The sequence below is a fragment of the Simochromis diagramma genome, unplaced genomic scaffold (genome assembly GCF_900408965.1).
Source record: "Simochromis diagramma unplaced genomic scaffold, fSimDia1.1 OVJJ01000317.1, whole genome shotgun sequence".
In the NCBI taxonomy this organism is placed as follows: Eukaryota; Metazoa; Chordata; class Actinopteri; order Cichliformes; family Cichlidae; genus Simochromis; species Simochromis diagramma.
Window position 1 is genome coordinate 3062842 of NW_024386994.1, and position 22658 is coordinate 3085499.

Below are 22658 nucleotides of genomic sequence, written 5' to 3' on the forward strand. Positions count from 1 at the left end.
ACGCCCCCCGCCGCCATGACAGCTTCAGCTATGGTTCGTACGTGTTGTGTATTCGGTTGCAACGTTAGATCTCACGATCGTGAAGGCAAGAAACTGGATAATGGGCTCTTTTCATCGTTTTCCATCCTGGCGGCGACGTGAGGGATCCCATGTATCCGATATCACCAAACAAAGACGCCAGGCATGGATTGCAGCGGTGAGACGAGCGGATATCGAGTTCCGTGCAATCTCCAGCTTTTTGTTGGTTTGCTCGCGGCATTTTCTCTCCGGTGAGTTCTAAATTAATTCATATCACTATTAAAAGGCTTTTAGTGTTTTTTCTCAATGCGCTGCGGTCATAGATAATGAGATAAAACATGCTAACGTGTGATGCTGCACAACCACGTCATGTCGACTGAGTAGCTTTTGATTTGGCATTATTTCAGGCAAACCAGCATATGAAATGGATGTAACAAATCCAGACTGGGCACCAACACTGGGGCACGACGACAAACCTGTGTCAGACTCGGACCGGCACGCAAGGCGTATGCAACAGAAGCGAAAAAGAGCACCCATTGCAGGTAAACACCCCCCCCCCCCTCCAAAAACATACTAAATTGCTCTTATGGTACACTAATCCACACATAACTTAAAGATGAATCACACACCTGTCATTGGAATATTGGTGTACATTAACCTTATGTATATGCACTATTTTTATCTTACAGGCTTGATGATCGATGAAGGTCTGACAGAAGAACAACAACAAAATAAACATGTCATGGAGGCAGTGGACAGCAATTGTGTTGGACAAGTGGAGGTTGACGTACCAGCTGCAAATGTGGACAGTGGTGATGGGAGTGACAGCGTCACGGAAGCTGAAGGGCAGACGAAGGATTGTGTGTGCAGTCAACAGGGCAGAGCAGAAATAAACCGGCTGTTGGAGGAGAACAGACTGCTTCGAGCACAGTTGCAAAAGACAGAGCTGAATGAAACTTTCTTAAAGGACGATACCGAAAAAGTAAGATATTACACTGGACTACATTGTTATGCTGTCTTAATGTCCCTCTTCAACACTGTCAAAGATTTCCTGCCAATATCGAAGAAACTGACAGGTTTCCAAATGCTCTTACTCACACTAATGCGTCTGAGACTTGATCTTCCAGTCCAGCATCTTTTCATCTATTCGATGTGTCCCACAAAACACTGTCTTCTGTCTTCACCGATACCATTGATGTTTTGTATGCCCGCTTAGGAGCACTGGTGCACTGGCCTGAGAGGCACTGTCTGCAGGCGACAATGCCTCCACAGTTTACTGAAACTTTTGGAAAACGAGTAGCCATCATTGTTGACTGTTTTGAGATTCGAACAGAAAGACCATCTAATTTAAAGGCACGCGCACAAACACTCTCATTACAAGGGTACACACACCATAAAATACCTCATCGGGATTACACCCCATGGAGCCATTTCTTTCATTTCCAGGGGATGGGGGGGTCGTGCATCAGATAAACACATCACAGAGAGATGTGGCATTCTTCAAAAGCTGTTACCAGGGGACGTAGTATTGGCTGACAGAGGCTTTGACATCAGAGATGCTGCAGGAATGATGTGTGCGCAGGTCAAGATTCCAGCTTTCACAAAAGGCTACTGTCAACTTGATGCAAGGGACGTTGAACAAACGAGAGCAATTGCCCACCTGAGAATTCACGTTGAGCGAGTAACAGGTAGTTTGCGCAACAAGTTCAAAATGTTACACACTACAATGCCAATCCGATTACTCTTATCATGTGACGATTGATAAGATCGTTAAGGTTTGCTGTGTTTTTGTTAATATGTGCCCCAGTGTTGTTGTCAAACCAGGGCCAAATGACACTTGCTACTGTTGAGTATTCTTAAAGCTGTTTTTTTGGATGTACAGTACATTGTAAATAGTTGTACTTTGTGTGAAGTTGTTTTAATAAAACAAAAAAGAATAGTATATTTGTTTGTTTTTCTTTAGATCTATTCACATGTACACAGCAAACACATAAAAATGAAATGCAAACTATTTACATCGCACCACACAGCTGTCATCAATCTTTAACCACAACATGAAACATTACAGGCTATTTAGAGCAGCACGTTGTTTCGAGAAGTATTTCCCAACAAGTTCAGGAAGGCACACTTTACGAAAGAAGTCTTGTGCTTGCTTTAAGCGCGGTTTCCAGAAATCCACAGCAGGGAAGACGCGAATCACAGCAAGGTCTCTCTGTGTCCACACAACGAGGTCACAGTGGTTGGCGCCCATAACAATTTTTTCAAAGTACCGTCTCTTGGCGTCTTGCACAATCGGTCGCGATACAGCCCTTTGTCTTTTGCGCTGATTTTGAGCATGGTTCTGGCAGTCCCGAATCCAACACTCCAACACTGTGTGCTTGTTTTGCTTTCTGGCCTACTGACATGGCGCCGCGATCCCACAATGCACTGCGGCGTGACGTCAACTCCAAAGCCCTATTTTTTTTTTAACTGTTTTCAAACTTAACTTAAAATTTCAGTGTTTTATTTGTATATTTGTATATTGCAAAACCACAATAATCTTCCAATTTAGAACTACAAGTAAAAAAAAGAACTAACATAAATAAAATACACTTCAGCTAAATACTAATTTATTTTCACAAACCACGCAGAGCCGCACCATAAGGACTAAAGAGCCGCGTGCGGTTGCCGACCCCTGATCTAAAGGGTTTAACAAAAAGGGGGCGCTTCCTGCTGGAAAATGAAATGTCCCCACTGGGCGATCGTGGCTCAAGAGTTGGGGGTTCGCCTTGTAATCGGAAGGTTGCTGGTTTGAGCCCCGGCTTGGACAGTCTTGGTCGTTGTGTCCTTGGGTAAGACACTTCACCCGTTGCCTACTGGTGGTGGTCAGAGGGCCTGGTGGCACCAGTATCCGGCAGCCTCGCCTCTGTTAGTGAAAGTGAAACATGCTTTCATCTGTTTTTGGTAATGTGCTGGAAAAGCTTGAAAATCTACCTTGAATGTGCTTAAAAAGTGCTTGAATCAGCATGTTCTTCCTCATTTGCTCCACCAGGGGGAGTTCCTCAACTATGACATCCTGATAGGAGTGAACCAGGGAGAGGGGCTGAAGTTTGTGGACGACAGTGAGGACAACGACGGCATCTCAGCTGCGGCGTTCGACTACACCATCTCCAACTTTGTTGACAACCTCTACGGATACCCAGAGGGTGAGGACGCCACCTCTGTACACTGCCACTTTTTCAGTTATTCCATTTTACAGCCTCCTCTCACTCAACTGCATTTTGCAGCATCATCAGGTTTTGTCTTATTAGGAGCTGCGTTTGTTGATCTGTTAGTTTTTTTCTGTTTACTGTATTCATTAAAATAAACAGATAATCGTCAAAATGACATATCAAAGCTTACATTACAGTTCTGACAGCTTGAGTTCACATGAATTTTCAAAAGAATATAAAAACCTGTGAAACTGCTTTAAGCGTTTAAAACATGCGAGTAAAGAATGGAATCAGTAACATGTGAGCCCAGTGAAGTGCATCAAACAAGACAAGCGTGCTAAAGAGAGCCACTCATCCACATCACGGCGTGTCTGCGCCTTAACCTTTGAGGCTCTGTGGGCAGTAATGCTATCATCCCCCAGGTAGTCGGCTCCCAATCTCAGCGTCGCTGTTTCTGACAGATCGGCCTGCGAACCCGTCACAGCCGGACCACAGTCACAGTACAGACATGTTTGGATAATGCAGTCATGCTTCCTCTCTGCTGCCTGTCACTCGTTCTGTTATCTGAAAGACTTTTTTTTTTCCTCTCTAGATTTCTCACTCGCTTCCTGGCTCTTGGTTCATCTCACCAACATTTGCTTTGGTTTCATATCTTTTGATCAGACCGATCTCTTAAAAAATGTCTCGCACTGCTGTTACTTTACTCTTAGCAGTTTTTCACTTTTATCTTTCTTCCCCCTCCTTTTGTCCCCTCCTGTGCTTCTTCACCAGGCAAAGACATCCTGAGGGAGACCATTAAGTTCATGTACACAGACTGGGTGGACAGGGACAACGGCGACATGCGGCGGAAGACTCTGTTGGCCCTGTTTACGGACCACCAGTGGGTGGCACCAGCTGTGGCCACTGCCAAACTCCATGCTGAGTTTCAGTCCCCAGTTTACTTTTACACGTTCTACCACCACTGCCAGACCGAGACGCGGCCCGAGTGGGCCGACGCCGCGCACGGAGACGAGATACCTTACGTGTTCGGCGTACCGATGATCGGTGCCACGGACCTGTTCCCGTGCAACTTCTCCAAGAACGATGTGATGCTGAGCGCTGTGGTCATGACTTACTGGACTAACTTCGCAAAGACTGGGTAGGCCTCATGTTGTAGTAGTGTAAACTGTACACGTTACTGTATGTTCTCTGATAGCCTTCTAGTCATCTTGAATACTTGAATCTAGGTTGCTAGTTTAATTCCTGTGTGGCTTTGAAGAATTGAACATACTGGTTCACCAAAAGCATCCAGATCCCAGAGCAGCCGGTTGGTCTTAGATAGTTGAAAGGTTGCACAGAGAATGGGCCTCCTGTCTGTATTCAGTGTATTGATGCCACATGTTACTTATAATGGAGACTGAATATAACTTTGAACTGAAACGTTTAACCTTTATGCTCCACCAGGGACCCCAACCTGCCCGTCCCTCAGGACACCAAGTTCATTCATACCAAGCCCAACCGCTTCGAGGAGGTCATCTGGACCAAGTTCAACTCGAAGGACAAGCAGTACCTTCACATCGGTTTGAAACCTCGTGTCAGAGACAACTACAGAGCTAACAAAGTGGCCTTTTGGCTGGAATTAGTCCCTCATCTTCACAGCCTGCACGACGTGCTCTTTCCCACCACTACACGCTCCCCTGCAGGCCGTGACCCCGGCACCACGAGGCCTCGAACCACTCGTCATCCTTACCCTACCTTCCCGTCAGATCCCGAGCCCGAGGGCTCAGAGCGCCCGCCCCAGGACCTCTTTCCCGGAGACACCCGCGACTACTCCACCGAACTGAGCGTGACAGTTGCAGTTGGAGCGTCGCTCCTCTTCCTCAACATCCTGGCCTTCGCTGCCCTTTACTACAAGCGTGACAAGCGGCACGAGATGCGCCGGCACCGGCTGTCCCCTCAGCGGGGCGGCCCCGCCAACGACCTGGCTCACAGCCAGGAGGAGGAGATCATGTCCCTGCAGATGAAGCACTCGGAGCACGACGCTCACCACGACATGGAGCCCCTGCGACCCCACGACATCCTGCGGCCCGCCTGCCCTCCCGACTACACCCTGGCGCTGCGCCGCGCCCCCGACGACGTGCCGCTGATGACGCCAAACACCATCACCATGATCCCCAGCACCATCACCAGCATGCAGCCTCTTCACGCCTTCAACACATTCCCCTCCACCGGCCACAACAACACCCTGCCCCACCCCCACTCCACCACCAGGGTATAGTAGGGACAGGCCCGACACAGCGCCACCTAGGGACCAGGAACACTGGCTCTGCTACCGCTCTGGAAGGGAGGCCTCTCGACGTGGGCCTTCGTTCTGTCCTCTTATTCTCTTCTTTCTCCAAAAGCAACTACACCTGCTGCGTCATGTGCTGTAAGACTTGGCAGCTCCCTCCACTGGTGGCATGTGGAGGTGCAACTGAAGTGTACAGCAGCAGATGAGCAGTTTGGGGTGGGTGACTCAGATCTTTCAAAGATACTGTTTTCAAAGACAGTCTGCTGTTTCCAGGCTCAAGACCTCCAACATTTGTCAAAGGGACGAATGCTCTCTCGCTCCTCGCTGTTTTCTCTTTTTTACGTTGGCGTCGTCTCTTTTTCCATCTCCTGTGTGTTATGTGCACATTATGCTTCTCTTTTCTACATCCGTGTTTTACTACTGCTCTCTTCCTCTCATTTGACACGCCTCCCTCCTGCTCTTGTCTAAAAATTCCCGATCTGCTGAGCAGTTTGGAGGGGGGAGGCGTACACTAAACATATAAGTATGAAAACACTGATATCTTTCATTCTACCAGCATTTTTAGGTGCCAAGTAAGTACTGCTCTGTTTCATTTCTCATCGAGGGAGAAGAAAATCGAAAGAAAAATAGAGTATCGCTATTTACCGTCAACTAACAGAGTTCTGTCATGTTCTTGTGACAAAGTGCCAAACTGGCCTCAGTCGTGTTTTTCTTTCTTTCATCTTCTCTTCTTTTGTTGTTTTGTTTGAAGCATTTGTTTAATTGTTGTTTTTTATTGTGTGGAAAGAATTTTTCTGAAAATATAGATATAGAGAAATGATATTATATATAGTTCTATATAAAATGTGTACAAAGGAGAAAGTATATAAAAGGGTTTTCTCAGTGGGGGATCTATGCATGAATTATTTTTAAAGACGCGGGGAAAAGGACACTGTACCTGTCGATGCACGTTTTCCAAAATCTAAACGAGTCATATCGCCCCATGTTTGCTACTTTTGGTTTTTGGTTTTCTCCCGCAGAGTAAGAGCATCGCAGGAGCTCCTGAAGTCAAACGACGCCTCCCAGCACTCATTTATTAAAACGGAGTCGATGCCAAAAGTCTTAAACGTTAGAATCAAAGCAACAGCTGTGAACTCAGTCATGGTGTCATGTGCAGCCTTCATCTTACTGTCACTACTTTTTCATTTTAGGGTACGTGAGGTAAAGCGTCCGTCGATGTAGCTTGATTGTACAAAATTATTTTTCTACGTTATTAACAAAACAGAGCAGAGACTGATGCTGCTCCTGTCTGACCCCCTTATGTCTGGCACATGTGTGTGTGTGTGTGTGTGTGTGTGTGTGTGTGTGTGTGTGTGTGTGTGTGTGTGTCAGAGCTGCTGTCGCTGTGTGAGTGTGATATCACATCTGCATCACTCAAGCGTAGGCGGGCCCGCGTCAGACAACAATAAACAAAAAGCAGAAAAAGGCCAACAGTAAAAACTCAGACTCCAGCATGAGCTCCTTCCTGCTGCTTAACCAATCACCTTCCTCCATATCATCACCGCTCCCTCCCTCCTCCTCTCTCCATCCTACACCACCTTTGTTATTTAACACCGACCCCCCCCAAACTGATAATCAGACAAATTCCCAAACACCTGACTTCACTGTGTCGACACCGTTCCTGACTATTTCTGACCTCAGGTCAGCTCTGCTATTATCCTCACATTAAGGGTTCGTTCACCTGCCTGCAGATGATCTGTGAGCTCGTCGGTTGTAAATTAAACTCTAAGCACACTGAGGGTAACCGGGAGGCGTTCAGGGCCTGCAGTGCAGAGCTGCAACATGAAAAAAAGGGATGGGGGCTCAGATCTCCTGAACAGGGTAGAAACAACACGGTGGGTTTGTGCTGTTTGTGATTCCTGCTCCGTCACTCTGGTGGAGACGACTGCAGCTCAGCAGCGCTCCCTGCTGATCCTCTGATGAAGATGTCAACAGTATGTAAACTGAGCTGATGTGCTGCTGTTTGAGCCCACGTGGTAGCGTACGTCCAGTATGGGAGAACTTAGTCACCGGTGCTGTCTTTGCTTGTGCTCTAGCTTTAGCCTGTTTGATTGTTTGTTTTCTATTTTATTACTGCCTAAAAGGGGAGGTGGGGGAAACACATGCCTGACTTCTCCTGTCAGAGGTTTTGTAAGCTCACTGGAAGGGAAACGTGCACAATGTAAATCATAAAACAACTGACTGGGGCTGTGCTGCAGGTGGATCAGTGCTGTGGACAGTAGCTGTGGAAAAGAGACTGGACAAAGACTCTCAGCCTTAAATACAGGACAGAGGATGATCCGATCATCTTTCAGCTAACAGTGTCGAGCAGAAGGACGGCCGGCTGATGCGTCCGTACGAACCCTTTTGTACTCACTCCTGTGTATAAGGAGGCGGCGAGGGGTTGTGTAGTTAACCTCAGCACCACACAGCTACAGCAGAGGACAGAACACAAACGAGTCCTTTCATTCGGCTCTGTTCTTTCTCCTTGTCTGTTTTATAAGCTAACACTAGAGGGCGCCATTGTGGCACATTCAGCGCTCACTCTGAGGTCACTGGACAGAGAAGAAAATACCAATCTGGGAGACGGATGGAGACGAAACATCTGGAACATCAGAACTGTACATTTTTAAGTGTAAGAAAAAAAAAACAGACAAAATATTTGTAAATATTAAGTTTCTTGTTTATTTTATGTTTTGTTTTTTGGTTTTTTTGGAGTGAATGAATGATATGCTTATTTTGTGATGACAAAAGACAACAGGTGCAGTTTGTAATGAGAAGAAAAAAATGGCCGTTAGCTTGAGGTTTCAAATGAGTTCATCCTTACCACCGATCAGTTTTGTCTTTGTTTTTTCAACATTTATTTTATTTTTGTCACAACGTTGATCGTTATCATGTGACCATCCTGTAGCAGGAAGGTCGCTGTAGCAGAAGTCATCTCCACTGAAGCCCCCTCACAGCAGAGGGCCAGTCATGCTGTTTATTAGGATTTGCTAGTTTTCAGTGAGAAAAAACATTTTCATCAAGTTTTAAATCCTTTCGTTGCTCTTTTCTCTGCTATTATCATAAAATCGTCGTCCTCTTTTCAAGCCTTAGCTCGCTTTTATTTTGAAATATGAGTCTTGTGATCAGAGATGAATCTGTGCTGCATGATGTGCGTAACATCAGAGCGATAAAAGCCAGCTTTGCCTTTCAGTGATTCGCAGTAAGGACATAAATGACCTAAACTGAGACTGAAAAAAGTGCAGTCAGTTAAATGTTAGCTCACCTAACATGTAGCAGTGTTTACATGTAGCCATGTTTGACAGACTCCAGGGCTTTGATACCATAAGATGCCTCATATCCTCACAGACTCATGAGATCACACAGGTGGTCTGACCTGCTCGTGTCACACTGTGCTGTCTGTCCGTCCGTTGTTTTTCTCCTGCAGTGATGTCATGTAGCAGAAAAACAGTTGGATGCTGGAAAAGTGCAGAGCGATGGGTGACGTGGGGAGTACATCACAGTCTGTGTGTGTTCAACAGCTGTTAGAGCCACACTTTGTCCTTTCTGTGGTATAACTGCTGGATTTAGCAAAGCAAAGCAAAACTTCATGATTGGATGATCCTGTGTCACGTCCACAGTGTCAAACGTGCACAGAGACAGTGACACCCACAGAGAAACCCTCAGCTTGGTGTCCATTGCAAATCTGCACCTGTTGTCTTCTTTCTACTTTCTTTGTTGAACTCAGAAACTCGAGACTTGAGATGAAGAAAAATGTTAAATAATGGAATAAAAAAAAGATGATTATTAAAAAAAGTAAAGTAAAATTATATAAATAAATGAGGTGATGATATTTCTGTTTACTTTAGAAGTTATTATACACTGTATGCTGTGATTCTGATCTGGGAAACATTAAAGACATTCATAGCCAGACTGCTGACTTTGTGTTTTTATTCAGTCGCCTAACAGAAGTGCAGTAAGAAACGATTTAGCCCATCCTGATTTCTTAGCTATTTGCATATTTGCCGCACTTACGTGTTTCAGATCGTGAAGCAAATTTTTATGATAGATAAAGATGACCAGAGTCAGTGTAAAATAAAGCTTTTACATGTATTGCTGGGAGGTCGGCAGCTCCCTCCACTGCTTGGCCCTCTGTGAAAAACAACTGGGATCCAGCTTCCCTGTGATGCTGAATCATATAAGCGGAAGAAAATAAATAGATCGAAGGATGGATGATTGTATTTTGTGTACAATTGTTGAAGTGTAAAAAGGGTTGGCCCTCCGTGGTGCCCTAAGCAAAGTTTGATTTTTGGGGCCCTTTAATAGTGCCAATAATACTGATTAATGATCACCTACTATAAATGTATTTCATTTTCTAATGTTGATGTTGTTGTAATCCACAGTGAAAAATGTCATAAAAACAGATAACAAATTTGCAACTTTCATGAAAAATGTTTTCATTAATATTTAAAAAAAAAACAGCAAAACACCTCCCCCTGCTGGCCACACAGAGAAACAATAGATCAAACCTGAGAGCTGCACAGTTGCAGCAGTGTGGTTTACGTCATTGTGTTGTCAGCCTGTTTTACACATCGGTGGTTTCTTATTGACGTGTAAAAAGATCTGAAATCGTAGTAAATTCAGCTGCTATTGTGGGCTGGGGATGATTTACACTTAACATTTTAATAACTGGGTACTGAATGTCAGAGGCCCAATGTTCCCTCTAATTTTTCACGTGTCTGAGCGAACAGACAAACTCCCTGAGCGATCCCTTGGACCAATGAGCGACATCAGACGTGTGCACTGTGGTCACGCCGGCATCGAATCCATCCAAGTTTCATGGTTTATTAAAATAATCAAATTACAGCGTTTACATTTATGTTAGACTACTTTTAATTAACTGCTTTAGCCCATTTATGAAAATGTAAAAGAAATCTTGTTCATGACCTGTGTAGTATGTTAACACTATTGGAAGTAAAAATAACTTGAACTCCAATTTCGAAAACACAACTTTCTTTCTTTTCTTTTTTTTCTTTTATACAGCTCTGACTTGTATTATGAGTCTGTGGTCTGGGAGAGAGTCCTGTAACTCTCTGTCTCCAAAATACAGCATATAATGACCAATGCTGGGCAATTAATTATATAGTTACTTCTTCAAAAAAGTAACTCAGTTTGGCAAACAACGTTTTTTGCAGCTATTTTTTTAAATGCAGCCAAGGCATTTTTAAATAAACATTTCAAACTATTTACAGAACAATCAGCTGTTCTGCATCAAATCTGATGCCACACAAATTATTTGTGCCACTCCAAAAAATAATTTCTGTCCACTATGAGATAAAGGAGAACAACAGCCTGATACCTGCAGGCCTGACAGCAGCAGATGTATCACTCCTGTACAGTGCTTTAAGTGGCCCAGAAGAGGTGCCGGTACTCTATTTTTTTTCCGCCTCCCCTGAGGTAACAACAACTATATTGAATGGGTTTTATATACAACAGTCAACAGACAACCTTATACAAAATAATAAATCATTTTATTAGTTTGTGGATTTGCTTGAGCTAGAAAGAGCTACTGAACATAAATAAAATGTGCAAAAAGGTATTGAATTTTTTTTTTAACAAAATGTACATAAAATAAATTATAAACTAATTTGTATTTTGCTCTCTCTTGAGTCACTGCTGGTATCAGCAGCAGCACTTGTAAAGTGTACCTGCAGAGCTTGGTAGTTCTCCCATACTACTTTCACTGTTCTCTCACTTGAAGCAACCCAAACATAATAACCATAGAACAGTAGAACATAATCTTGAGTCTTGAAGATGGTTCATTTCTTTACCCCTGAAAAATATACAAAAGCAGATTCAGCAAAATACAATCACAGTACACCAAATGAAAAATGAGAAATACTGTACAAATCATTTTACCTAGAAAAGGCTCCAGCACGTTTTGGGCTCCACTTTCCTTTCACTTTGGGCTTCGCAGTTTGTGGATGCTGCACTTCTCCTCCCTAGTGCCAGCCATGTCTGCACATATGTTTGTGTGTTAAACTGATCCAAGGGTGGTCCGTTGGATTTCAGGAAAATCATATTTGAAAGCCTTTTGATGTTGAGAGAGTTTCTTTTATCTGTCAAAGTATCATTCATTGAGCTGAAAGCTCGCTCGCATTCACTTGTTGATACTGCAATGGTGTGGACAGCTGTAAGAAGCGGCTTCAGGGCTGCTGGTGTCTTGGAAGCTTTAAGGTCTTTATACTCCCTAAATCCTAGGACACTTTCCCTCTCCCCAACTCTGAATCTCTGACATAAACGTCTGACCGCTGCATCCCCATATTGAATATCTAGAGATGCAGGCCAGGAGTCAGACTGGAGGACCTTGATGTCTGAGAGGAGGTGACTATCTGTCTTTTCAGATGAGGTTTTACTGACATGCGAGGAAGTTGTTGGAGTCATCCTGCACTTAACATTTTCAGCCAGGCTACGGAAAAATTGGCCATGGTTGATTTTTATAACCCTCTGATTTTCATGCAGGCATACATTTCTGAAGATTTTCTCCTTTTCAGCTTCAATGGCAGTTTGTGTGGGACCAGGTGTGGATACCATTGACTCAAACACCCGGATTTGTCGGTCCAGCTGCCTGTCGGCTTGATCCAAAGTCATGTCCCATCTCTGGAGCATTCTTGAGAGGTCACTGAGTTCTGTGAAAGTGTCATACATGATGCCAAGATTGACCACAAAAGAAACAGTAGTGAGAACATCATTGAGTCCTTTGTATTTTGCTCTCTCTCTTGAGTCCCTGCTGGTATCAGCAGCAGCACTTGTAAAGTGTACCTGCAGAGCTTGGTAGTTCTCCCATACTGCTTTCACTGTTCTCTCACTTGAAGCAACCCAACGCACTGATAAAACACGGCCTATCACAAGGAGACGTTGTCCAACATTGTGAGCACTCTCGGTTAACTCCCTTTGGTTTTTTGGTGATGCATGGTAGAGGGAGTAAAGCTGATCTAAGAATATTTTAAAGTGGTTGATTCCTCCTACCTCCTTCAAAACATCACAAACTGCCAGTTCCAGTCTGTGATTGGAACAATGCCAGACAAACAGGTAAGGGAATTTGGAACAAAGCTGCGCAGCAACTCCTGCTTTCCTCCCAAGCATCACTGAGGCTCCATCACAAGCAAATGCCAACAAATGTTGCTGTAGGTAGTGAGGGTCAAAGCCATTATTATGAACACATCCTAACAGTGCTTCAGTGATGTCCTTTGCTGTGGTCCCCTGCAGCTCAATCAGTTCAAAAAATATTGTGTCTGGATTTTCACTGGAAATAGCTGACCGCAGGCACACGACAAGCACAGACTTTCCACTTATTGTAGTGGATTCATCAATGAGCACACACAATTTTCTTTCATTCATCACTATGTCATTGACTACCTTCTTTTTCATTTCAGCTGCAATGTGATCCAGTATATTTGCACATGAGTTATTAGAGTGCAAAACTCTGCCCATCTTGACACCATTTAAGACTTGCAACTGGACATCTATTGGCATGTCTGTAAAGGGACGCCCATGCTTGCCAATCTTATAAGCTGTTCTAAACACATTGCAAGTTGAAGCGTAGTCAGCCTTTCTCATATCTTCAATGTGTTTTTGCATTGTATTTTGTGTTGCCTTCTCTTTTATTTCAACTGCTTTCTTGTGATAAATTGAGTCTCTGTGCTCTTTTATTTTCTTTCGTGGTGAGTTTTGTTGTGCAGCCTTGTCCCTTCCAAAAGACGAGATTAAGCACCCACTCCACTCCTGCGACACTCTCTGCCCTTGCTGCATGTCCACGCGAGCACAAACTTGACTACACACACTACAACCCAACTTTTGATTTCTGCTGATCAGCCACTTGTAATTTGTGGAGAAATACCGGACTTGTGCTTGGGACCAACATTCTGGCCACTCATGCTCGCTAACGCGGCTGTTGTCATCGGTAGAAATGGTGTCATTCTCGTCCTCGTCGTTGCCAAAAGTGCCGTCGTCCGCGGCTGCGGCACTAGTGCAGCTTTCATTAGCTTGCGTCTGACCTGCAGCGATATCATTCTGGCTTGGTGGGGTGTCAGCCAGCGAGTCCTCTGATTCTGACCTTGTTCTTTTACTACTCAGAGTCTGAAGCCAGGAGAGCATATTAAGTGTTCATTGTTTTTGTATTTTAACGAGCAGCTGTTTGCGCGTTTTACACACCCTCTCCGGACCACGTTGAGTTGTTGACATGACAACGGCAAAAGCGACGCATGCGCTTTTCACTTGTAAAACACATTGGTGTATGGGTAATGTAGTCTCTGCTCTCGGTGGGACGAATTAGGAAGCGTGCTTGTGAAGGGCGCTCTGAAAAAGCGGCAGTGCAGCCAAACGATGTGCAAATGAGAGTACCTGTACGCTAAAAGCACGTTCTGGGAGCATGGAGAGGTGGCGGTACTCTCAAGAGCTATATTTAGAAGTGGCGGTACTGAGTACCGGCGCGTACCAGCCCACTTAAAGCACTGCTCCTGTAACACCTGTAACATTCAGCAGTCGCCTCATTGTTCTGACGCACACAACAAAACTACTGACTACACTACACACTAACTACACAAGATTTGCGCTAAACGTCGCAAATCTCTCACATCTCAAAACACCACCGTCACTCCTAAAACTTCCCCCGTTTCTTAACAACTAGATGCCACGTTGCCATATCATTTTTTGATTGGTCGACATGGTACTTTTTTGGACGAATAGGAAAGGCAGAGGGGGTGGGGTTTGTTTTTGCTCACAGGTGGAGAGCGCTTTCGAGCCTTTTTTCTTATAAAACGCCGATTTAACCGTTTCTTCCCGCAGTAAATATAAACAACCAGTATTCAGGAAGAAAACCAAACATTGCATTTTTTTTTATCACAACTCTGGTTTTACGTGGCCTATCAACACGATTTAAAAACTGGTGTAAAGTCCCCAATTTTTCCGTCAATTGTTCCGTCTGTCCTGCTCACATCTCCAATGGTTGTACACGTTGTCATTAACATGGCTTCACTCCACATCAGCCACGCCGCTTTGACAGCTAAAACACCGGCGTTGGCACATAAGGACGCTGTCATAGCCTGTCAACAACGTTGATTGGCTGCGCATATACGCATTATTGGCTGGACTATGGGATAAGGTGGCATCGTTCCCATATGGGAGCAGCCAGTCACTCACTAACACTGCAATACAGCATTGTTAAAGTATTAATTTTAATTTCAATTCAGGTTAGATTTTTTTGTGCGCAACGCAGAATTTCTGTGCGCAGAGACTGTGCCAGCAGTGCGCAATTCAGAATCAGAATCAGAATCAGAATCAGAAAGGGTTTATTGCCAGATGTTGAGGGGGTTTACAACATTAGGAAATTGCTGCGGTGCTTCAGTGCAACATACTGTCATAAAAATATAAAAATAAGAATAAGAATTAAAAGTGCTAAGTGGATAGATATATACATGATATATACATGAGTGCAGGTGGTGATCAGTGCCAAACATGGAATGATGCAGTGAACACAGCGTAGGGTCATGTGTTAGTGGTGGGAACAGTCATATGGTTATTGTTCATGTGTCCAACAGCAGAGGGGAAGAAACTGTTCTTATGGCGAGAGGTTCTGGTGCGAATGGACCGGAGCCTCCTGCCTGAGGGGAGCAGGTCAAACAGACTGTGTCCAGGGTGAGAAGGGTCAGCTGAGATCCGAGCTGCACGCCGCAGTGTCCTGGAGGTGTACAGGTCCTGCAGAGATGGGAGTCTGCAGCCAATCACCTTCTCAGCAGAGCGCACAACACGCCTGCAGTCTCTGTTTGTCCCTGATAGTGGCTCCAGCGTACCACACAGTGATGGAGGAGGTGAGGATGGACTCGATGATTGCAGTGTAGAACTGCATCATCGTCCGTGTTGGCAGGTTGAATTTCTTCAGCTGCCTCAGGAAGTACATCCTCTGCTGGGCTTTTTTAATGACGGAAGTGATGGTGGGCTCCCACTTCAGGTCCTGGGTGATGTTGGTACCCAGGAAGCGGAACGAGTCCACAGAGGTGATGGGGGTGTCAGTCAGGATGATGGGGGGGAGTGGAGCTGTGTGCTTCCTGAAGTCCCTAATTGCGCACGTGCGCAGCTTAGAGGGAACATTGCATAGGCCCACTAAAAGTTACAAAATAAGCTACTATCAAATACATTTACTGTAAACACATCAGAAGGTTATTTATGTGGCAAAAAGTTAGATCTATACAAAATGTTGCAGGGAAACGGAGAAGGAGCTCGTATAGGTTTGAGTTTTATTCACATCTGTTGTGCAGGTACAAATAGCAGAGTGGAAAACTTTATACTTTGTGTTTGCAAACATTAATTTATGAAGATTAATTAACATGAGTGTAGCACAAAGTAAAGGTGAAAGCAGTATTCTGACATGACAGTGCAATCAAAACACATTTTGCCACTACAATCTGTGAATAATTGTGACAAACAACTGTCATTTTAATATTGGACAAACTAGTTGTGCAGCCCTAACCTGAAATATGCTGTTTGTTCTGAATGAAAAACGTTAGTCTTTGGTAAACATTTTAATCGCATTTATAGATGCGATATGTTATTTCAGTTAAGACTGAATGTTACCACACGTTCCCATCATTAGAGCGCATTTAAAGTGTGGAGAAGTCTGTGAAGGTTCTCAGTCATCCAGGTCATCGTAGTCTAAGGAGCTTGGAAAGAAAAGCGTCTGGACTTCTTTGAGTTACTTGAAGACGTTTCACCTCTCATCCGAGAAGCTTCTTCAGTTCTAAGGGTCAAATGGTGGAGAGTCCAAGCTGTATTGAAGAATTTCTAACTTCATGTAGGACTAAACAGTGGCCTAGAATTAGACTCAAAATCCTGCAGTGCCCAAAAATAAAGGGGGCATTAATGTGCCAGATTCTACAGAACACCAGAAATAACTGCTAAGATGGGTCCAACACATCTGAGTTCATGCTGGAGGAACTGTGGGACACACTCTGCCAACCACACTCATATATTGTGGCTCTGCCCTAAACTCTGTGTATTCTGGAGGCAGATATTTGATGCTCTCAAAGACATTTTCCAAGGTAAATATTCCACTAAGTCCTACAGCAGCAGTGTTGGGAAGGATTGCAGAACATATTGACTGCAAAGCCAAAACTTACTTGGTAAATATATGACTCACTGCAGCCCTAAAATGCATAACTATCAGATGGTTAAAACCAGATATAATATATGGATCCATGTCTGTCTGATGGAACAAATTACATACTCAGACTACAGAAACAAGTCTTTGAGAAACGGTGGGGGACCCATGTTACCTTTCCTATTACAATGAAGAACACCACCTAATTTTGTGAGCTCTCTCTCTCTACACACGCACACACGTGTGTGCTGGACATTCATGGCTGCTTTGTGTAGTTACAGTTGAATAGAGGAAGTGTAGGATGTATCACTTGCTGATTCAAAATAACATGTAAGAGTTTGTGGAATGTTCTTTGTCTCTGTGTCTGTATATAAGATGTAAGGGCGGTGGCCACAATTCAGAGATGGTCCTGGTGTTTCACTGGGAAGCTCTCTCCACATTGTAATGTGTTTATTAAACCCGCTTCAAATCAAGCTCACTGGGTGCAGGTTATTGTTAAATTTTCCTCAACAATTTGGCGTTGTCAGGCAGGATTCCTCCGGTGAGTTTGCTGAATCACCGGTATGCGGTGACTGGCCATCCTGAGGTAAAATTGCCTCAGTCCCACCGTTCCTTTGTTTTCAAAAAGGGGGAACGGCGGGGTGTGCTTCAGCAACTCACACATGCAGGAATTTTTAAAAGAACCAAGAGAGGCACTGCAGAGGATCTCATCAGTGAGCTGTTTTGATTTGGGAGGGTTTTAGTATCCGGGTGTAATTCATGGTTTTGTATCACTGCAGTGAAAACTGATGTTACTGATCACGAGAGAGGAACATCTGTTAGTGACAAGTTTCTGTGTTGTGTCCCACCTGTATCTACACAGACCCTGTGGTCTATATCATGAGCACCTACACATTAAACAACTGTAACATTATAATGGCATCAAGCTCACACTGAGGCCTGTGGGGCACTATCAGCCAGTGAGACAACAGACAATTTTCAGTGTTTTTAACATATGAATATTAAATACTTAAGGGCTACTTGTTTTAAAACAATGGAGGTGAACGATACATCATCATTTTACATGATAATATCACAGATGATAGACTAATTGAATAGATTTTAGGTGCTTGTGCATTCTTAAGTCTGATATGTTGAACTGAACTGAGTGTGTCAGCTGTTCAAAGCCTCTCCAGTCAGTGCTGTTCTCCATGCTGTCTTACTGCACATGGTGTTATTAGCACAAACACTTTAAAGGTGAACATTTAGGACTTACTGCAAATGTTACTATGTCAAAGTTCTGTGACTCAAAAAGGAAATTTTGATTTTTTTTTCCACACCTAATTTTATTTAAAAGTATTTAATAGCATATAAAACCCGAAATGCTTCGGTTCACATTTAACTCCAGAAATCATCAATCAAAACATGGATTACCTGACCACAGATTGTGGTGATGTCACTGCTATTTTAACAGTTTGGTGTCTTTGCTTTGTTTGCTGGTTGTAGAAATGGTTTATTTGAGCTTTGAGCTGAGATTCAGAGGTTTCTGTGGACACTGCTCATGTCGGCACTTATATTTCTGACCTTTTCTTATAACCGATTAAACATGATCTCCTCCCTTTTGCCCCCATTTTGGTGGTGTAGGCACAAATGATCAGGCATGACATTTTCATAATAAATAAGATACTGCAAATACTTATTTGTGCGATTGAAGTGAATTGAAAATGTGTATGCAATCATACAGTTTTAAAGATTTGGCCTAATAACGTTGGAGTGAATGAGTCTAAACATGATGACCAAACTAGTGATACCCTGACAACACACAACACACACAAACCCACACACACCACCACACACACCACACACACACACACACACACACTGTTATGCCAGTTTCAGCTGAAACATGTTTCAAACCATATTCCGGGTTTTTAGTTCACCATTTATGATGTTTCAAGAAGAAAATAAAAGACAGATCTGAATGTTTGAAAATGTTTTGGAAAGATTCTGTAAAGATGAGATGAAAAATACTCAAAGGATAAAATTTAATTGGTTATTATTTAGATAAGGTGAAAAAAGTTAAACAAATTGCTGTTGTGAATTCGATTAAATGTTGACCCTTCTTTGTAATCACTTGACTATTTCCATGTGTGCTCTGGGTAACCTGCCATATGTTCGAGCCAGGATTTATTTGACAGGAGATGGTTTCCCAGTGACTTGTTGCTATATATTGATACCCTTGTGCAAGTGGAAGGGCATTTCACATACAACCAGTTAACAGAGCAATTGTACAGTTCAAACACGTAGGAAGTGATGCTTTAAGTAAGCCATGTGAGGTGAAAACAGGGCAGAGGCTGGGGGGTTCAGCAGCACAGAACTGGTGTCTTCTACGACTTCTGCCTCTGTACATTGGTGAAAAGATAAAACATCCTGTGGATAGTGAGGTTTGGCAGTTATGCCTTAAACTTAGAGACATTGTTGATATTGTATGTGCCCCCAAAATAAGTCACAATGACATCGCCTACCTAAAGATACTGATAGAGGACTATATACATCTGAGACACAGTAGGTTTCCTGACAAAGCTTTAAAAGCTAAACATCACTATTTTTTACATTATGCAGAGCTTATCCTTCACTTTGGACCACTCATTCGTTTGTGGACCCTTAGGTTTGAGAGCAAGCACTCGTATTTCAAAGCATGTACAAGAACAGTGCACAACTTCGTCAACTTATGCAAGACTCTGACAGAACGGCATCAGTTACTGCAGTCCTACCTCTCAGTGGGCCAATTGTTTCCACCTACAGTTCAAATCATTGGAGAAGCAAGTGATTACAATCATCTTTACAACGCTGTCATTCAAGAAGCTGTGGCAAAAGCCGGCTGCACTAATCAGACCACTTTGCATGTGTCAGCAGTTGTCCACAAAGGTACCAAGTATGTGAAAGGCTATGTTTCCATTGTAGATGACACTGATGATGGCTTGGTTTTTTGGGAAGATAGCTGTTATACTTGTTAACGATTCTGGATTGTACTTTGTGCTCGAGTTGCATCACTCAGTACTTCTCATTGACCTTGGACTTAACTGCTTGCGTTGCCCTACAGAAAGAAGTGTGTGTGTAAATGCTGACAGTCTGATGGATTATTACCCACTACCACTTTATAACATGGTAGGCCTTTTTGTTGTCTCCCTACACCATCCAGTTTCCTCTTAATTCTTTTTCAGGGATGGAAATTGAAGAGGAACTCACAAGGCTCCTGCCGGCACTAGACAGAGAGAAAATAATCTGCATTGTAGAATATCTGACGGACGTTATTGGTGTACAACAAAAAAGTGATCTTTTGTTTGTGGAGGCAGAAGATCTCAAACCCTTTCTCACACCAATTCAAATACGTAAACTACTTCTTGCATTTAAAGGAGGTTTGTGTAGGTTCTGTATAAATCATAGACTTGACTCAATGATTTGAAGGTCACTCATAGACTCATATGTCACTGATTAGCTTGATTAGCTTTTTTTTTCTCTTCACCATACTACACATGTACTTTGACAGTATAATATTGAAGAGCGTTTTGGGGCTCACATTGTCCGGTAGATAATTAACACGGAAAACATAAACAAAAGTAGACACTAAATCTAACACCATTAACCTTTCATTGGTAGTGGTACAACTAAGGATTTGAAATTGTGACATACTGTAAAATATATTGACTCAAGGTCTTTTCAATGCAAGATGCATCCCACTCAATCCTAAGTGGATATTGTAGAATATTTAGTTGATTTAGAGTTTAGAAATGTGTTAAAATATAATGTAGAACTGTTGTAGAGATACTGACACTGCCCTCACTATAATAAAGGTTGATTGTGTCTGAACTTAGGAGTAGATTTTAGGAGACCCTCCCCCAGTTGAACTGTGAAAGTGATGCTGAGTGGAAATTCCCCAGAGGATGTTTTAGGGTGGGGGTCTCAACATTTGTAACTGGGGTCTGGAAGTGAGAGGAGTTTTATGACCTCTAGGGAGTCACCTACACCCACAGTGTTTTAACTGTCACGCACACACATCCACACGCACACTCACTCATGTGCACACACATACACACAGGTATGCGCACACACGCACACACGAGCACTCACATAGACACAGACACAGAGTTTGCAGCACACCGTAGGGGGTTTTATGATGGGGTCACCTCTATAAAGCTGGCTGTAACTAACAAAGGGGTGAAGATTTTTGCAGAGGGACACCGGCCTCATCTTCCCTTCTAGAAGTGCATGCTTAAATGAAGATGAATAAAGATGAATAAAAGATTTTGTGAAAATGACTACTGAGTCCGGTGCCATCTCTGGACGCTCGAGGAATGAAAAGAACCGGGGTAAAACTGATTTCGTAACAGTTTTGGTGCTGAAACCGCCGGGATTCGCTCGAGGCCCAGAGTCGAATTGGCAGAGCTGAGATCGTGAAGCGAGGCGAACAGAGAGCTAGCTCACATGATTAAAAGGTAAGCACGACCTGTTTATTTTCGAACCGTGCATATTGTTTAAAGCCTAAATTATCTGTTCGCTAAGTTGAACGTATCGCAGTGTAAATTCACTCAGTAGAGAAAAGGCGGCTAGCGTCCGTCTCAGTGCGACTAAAGCAAGAGACTTTTGCTAAGAACTTCAGGTTGATGTTTAGCGTACTGTGAGCGACTAAAGCAAGAGACTTTTGATAAGAACTTCAGGTTGATGTTTAGCGCCCCGTAAGGATATCTCGGTGCGTTAAAGCAGGAGACGTTTGTTACGGATTAATAGAATCGGTGTTTCATCCGTCTTAGTTATTAGGAAAAAAGTGGCGGTGTTTGATCCGTCCCCGTGCGTTACAGCAGGAAACGTATGTTATTATTAGTTAGAAAGCGGGGCTGAGAGGCTTCGTCGCCAGCTACGGGCTGCGCGTGTCACGGGTTTGGTTACCCCACCTAGTCTCGGACGCGGGGCTAGGACCTGTGAGGGCAGGAGATCCAGGGTGGTAACCTGGGGATTGGTGGCTCCTTAAATAACTAAAGCTAGGTGTTGGATCCTAGTCGTGGTTGATAACCTGCATGAGAGTGGGGGCAAGTTGCTTTGTTAGTGAGAGAACGACTGCTTGGCTCAGCCCACTGATTGCAGTGTGTGTAGATTGCGTGTGTGTGTGAAAGCGCAGTTAGAGTCTGTGTCTCGTCTGAAGTACGGGAGTCAATTGAAGTAATAAAAGAATTCGTGTCTAAAAAGTGTGTGTTTGTGGTGTGCAGAAATCGCGGCAAGAGGCCGTGTCGCGAATTGTTGGAAACTGTGAAGTCAATTGTGGGTTTAATTTGGTTTTATATTTTTTCGGGGAAGAGAAACTGCGGTATCGAGTCTGTGGCGCATGTTTGAACAATTTGTGAGGCGCACGGGCGGACGGCACCCGCTTTGTGTGCCGCTTGGGGCGTTGTCCTGAATCAGCAGAAGTGTCTCGCAGAAAGTTTGAATGGGACTGGGAGAAGCATGAAGTGTGTGTGAGCCAGCCTCGAGGGGCGGGTTCACAGGTGGAACGAACGAAGAGTAAAATGTGCGTGTGTGTGAGAGAGAAAGAAAAGGTGGGGGCGAGTGACCAGCCTGTGAGTGTGTGTGAGAGAGAAAAAAGGTGGGGGCGAGTGATCAGCCTGTGAGTGTGTGTGAATTCCTTGATGACAAAGAGGGAGACAAAGTAGATTAGTTGATTTTCTGTGAAATAATAAGAGTTAAGAAATCGTAGTGATCAAAGAGGAGAAAATGAACTAAAGTAAATAAAGCAAATTAAAGAGTGGATTAGTGGACTAATGATAAATAAATTGATAAAATTAACAGTGACATTTAAAGGTGACCAAGTACTCAAGGATGAATGGAGAATTTGATTGCTGACTGTATGAGAGCTGTTGGACAGAAAGGAAAATGAGGTTGGAGGAGTGAGTTAACAGGTTAATGTGTGGGTGTAAAACAATGGGGTAATAAAAAAAAAGAGAAAGAAAATCATGAAAACAAAGAAAATAAAAAGTGTGGAAGTGTGAGTGGG

General features: G+C 43.6%; 2 protein-coding genes and 1 long non-coding RNA gene across 3 annotated transcripts; 2 read left to right on the forward strand and 1 right to left on the reverse strand.

Moving 5' to 3' along the window:
• Positions 1–9411, forward strand: LOC120739086 (neuroligin-2-like). The gene is made up of 6 exons (XM_040040754.1): positions 1–269; positions 426–560; positions 708–1000; positions 3050–3203; positions 3981–4347; positions 4653–9411. Exons 1-6 carry the CDS (start codon positions 101–103, stop codon positions 5464–5466), a joined length of 1932 nt encoding a protein of 643 aa, XP_039896688.1. The 5' UTR covers positions 1–100; the 3' UTR covers positions 5467–9411.
• A 1399-nt stretch (positions 9412–10810) lies between these two features.
• LOC120739088 (E3 SUMO-protein ligase KIAA1586-like) lies at positions 10811–13834 on the reverse strand. Its single transcript, XM_040040755.1, has 2 exons — positions 11398–13834; positions 10811–11311 (listed from the first exon to the last, which is right to left on the reverse strand). The coding sequence occupies exon 1, from the start codon at positions 13633–13635 to the stop codon at positions 11398–11400; it is 2238 nt and encodes a 745-aa protein (XP_039896689.1). The 5' UTR covers positions 13636–13834; the 3' UTR covers positions 10811–11311.
• On the forward strand, positions 12167–20713 carry LOC120739089. The gene is made up of 4 exons (XR_005697122.1): positions 12167–12177; positions 12391–12395; positions 19716–19725; positions 20530–20713. It is a non-coding gene; the product is annotated as an uncharacterized LOC120739089 (long non-coding RNA).
• The last annotated feature ends 1945 nt before the right edge of the window (positions 20714–22658 follow it).

What these genes read in the sequence shown, in the direction of transcription:
- LOC120739086 (XM_040040754.1), top strand. Translation starts at nt 101, where the DNA reads ATGGGCTCTTTTCATCGTTTTCCATCCTGGCGGCGACGTGAGGGATCC. An exon ending in CTCGCGGCATTTTCTCTCCG is followed by an intron (nt 270 to 425) that starts GTGAGTTCTAAA and finishes GCATTATTTCAG; the next exon opens with GCAAACCAGCATATGAAATG. An exon ending in TAAAGGACGATACCGAAAAA is followed by an intron (nt 1,001 to 3,049) that starts GTAAGATATTAC and finishes TTGCTCCACCAG; the next exon opens with GGGGAGTTCCTCAACTATGA.
- LOC120739088 (XM_040040755.1), bottom strand. Translation starts at nt 13,635, where the DNA reads ATGCTCTCCTGGCTTCAGACTCTGAGTAGTAAAAGAACAAGGTCAGAA.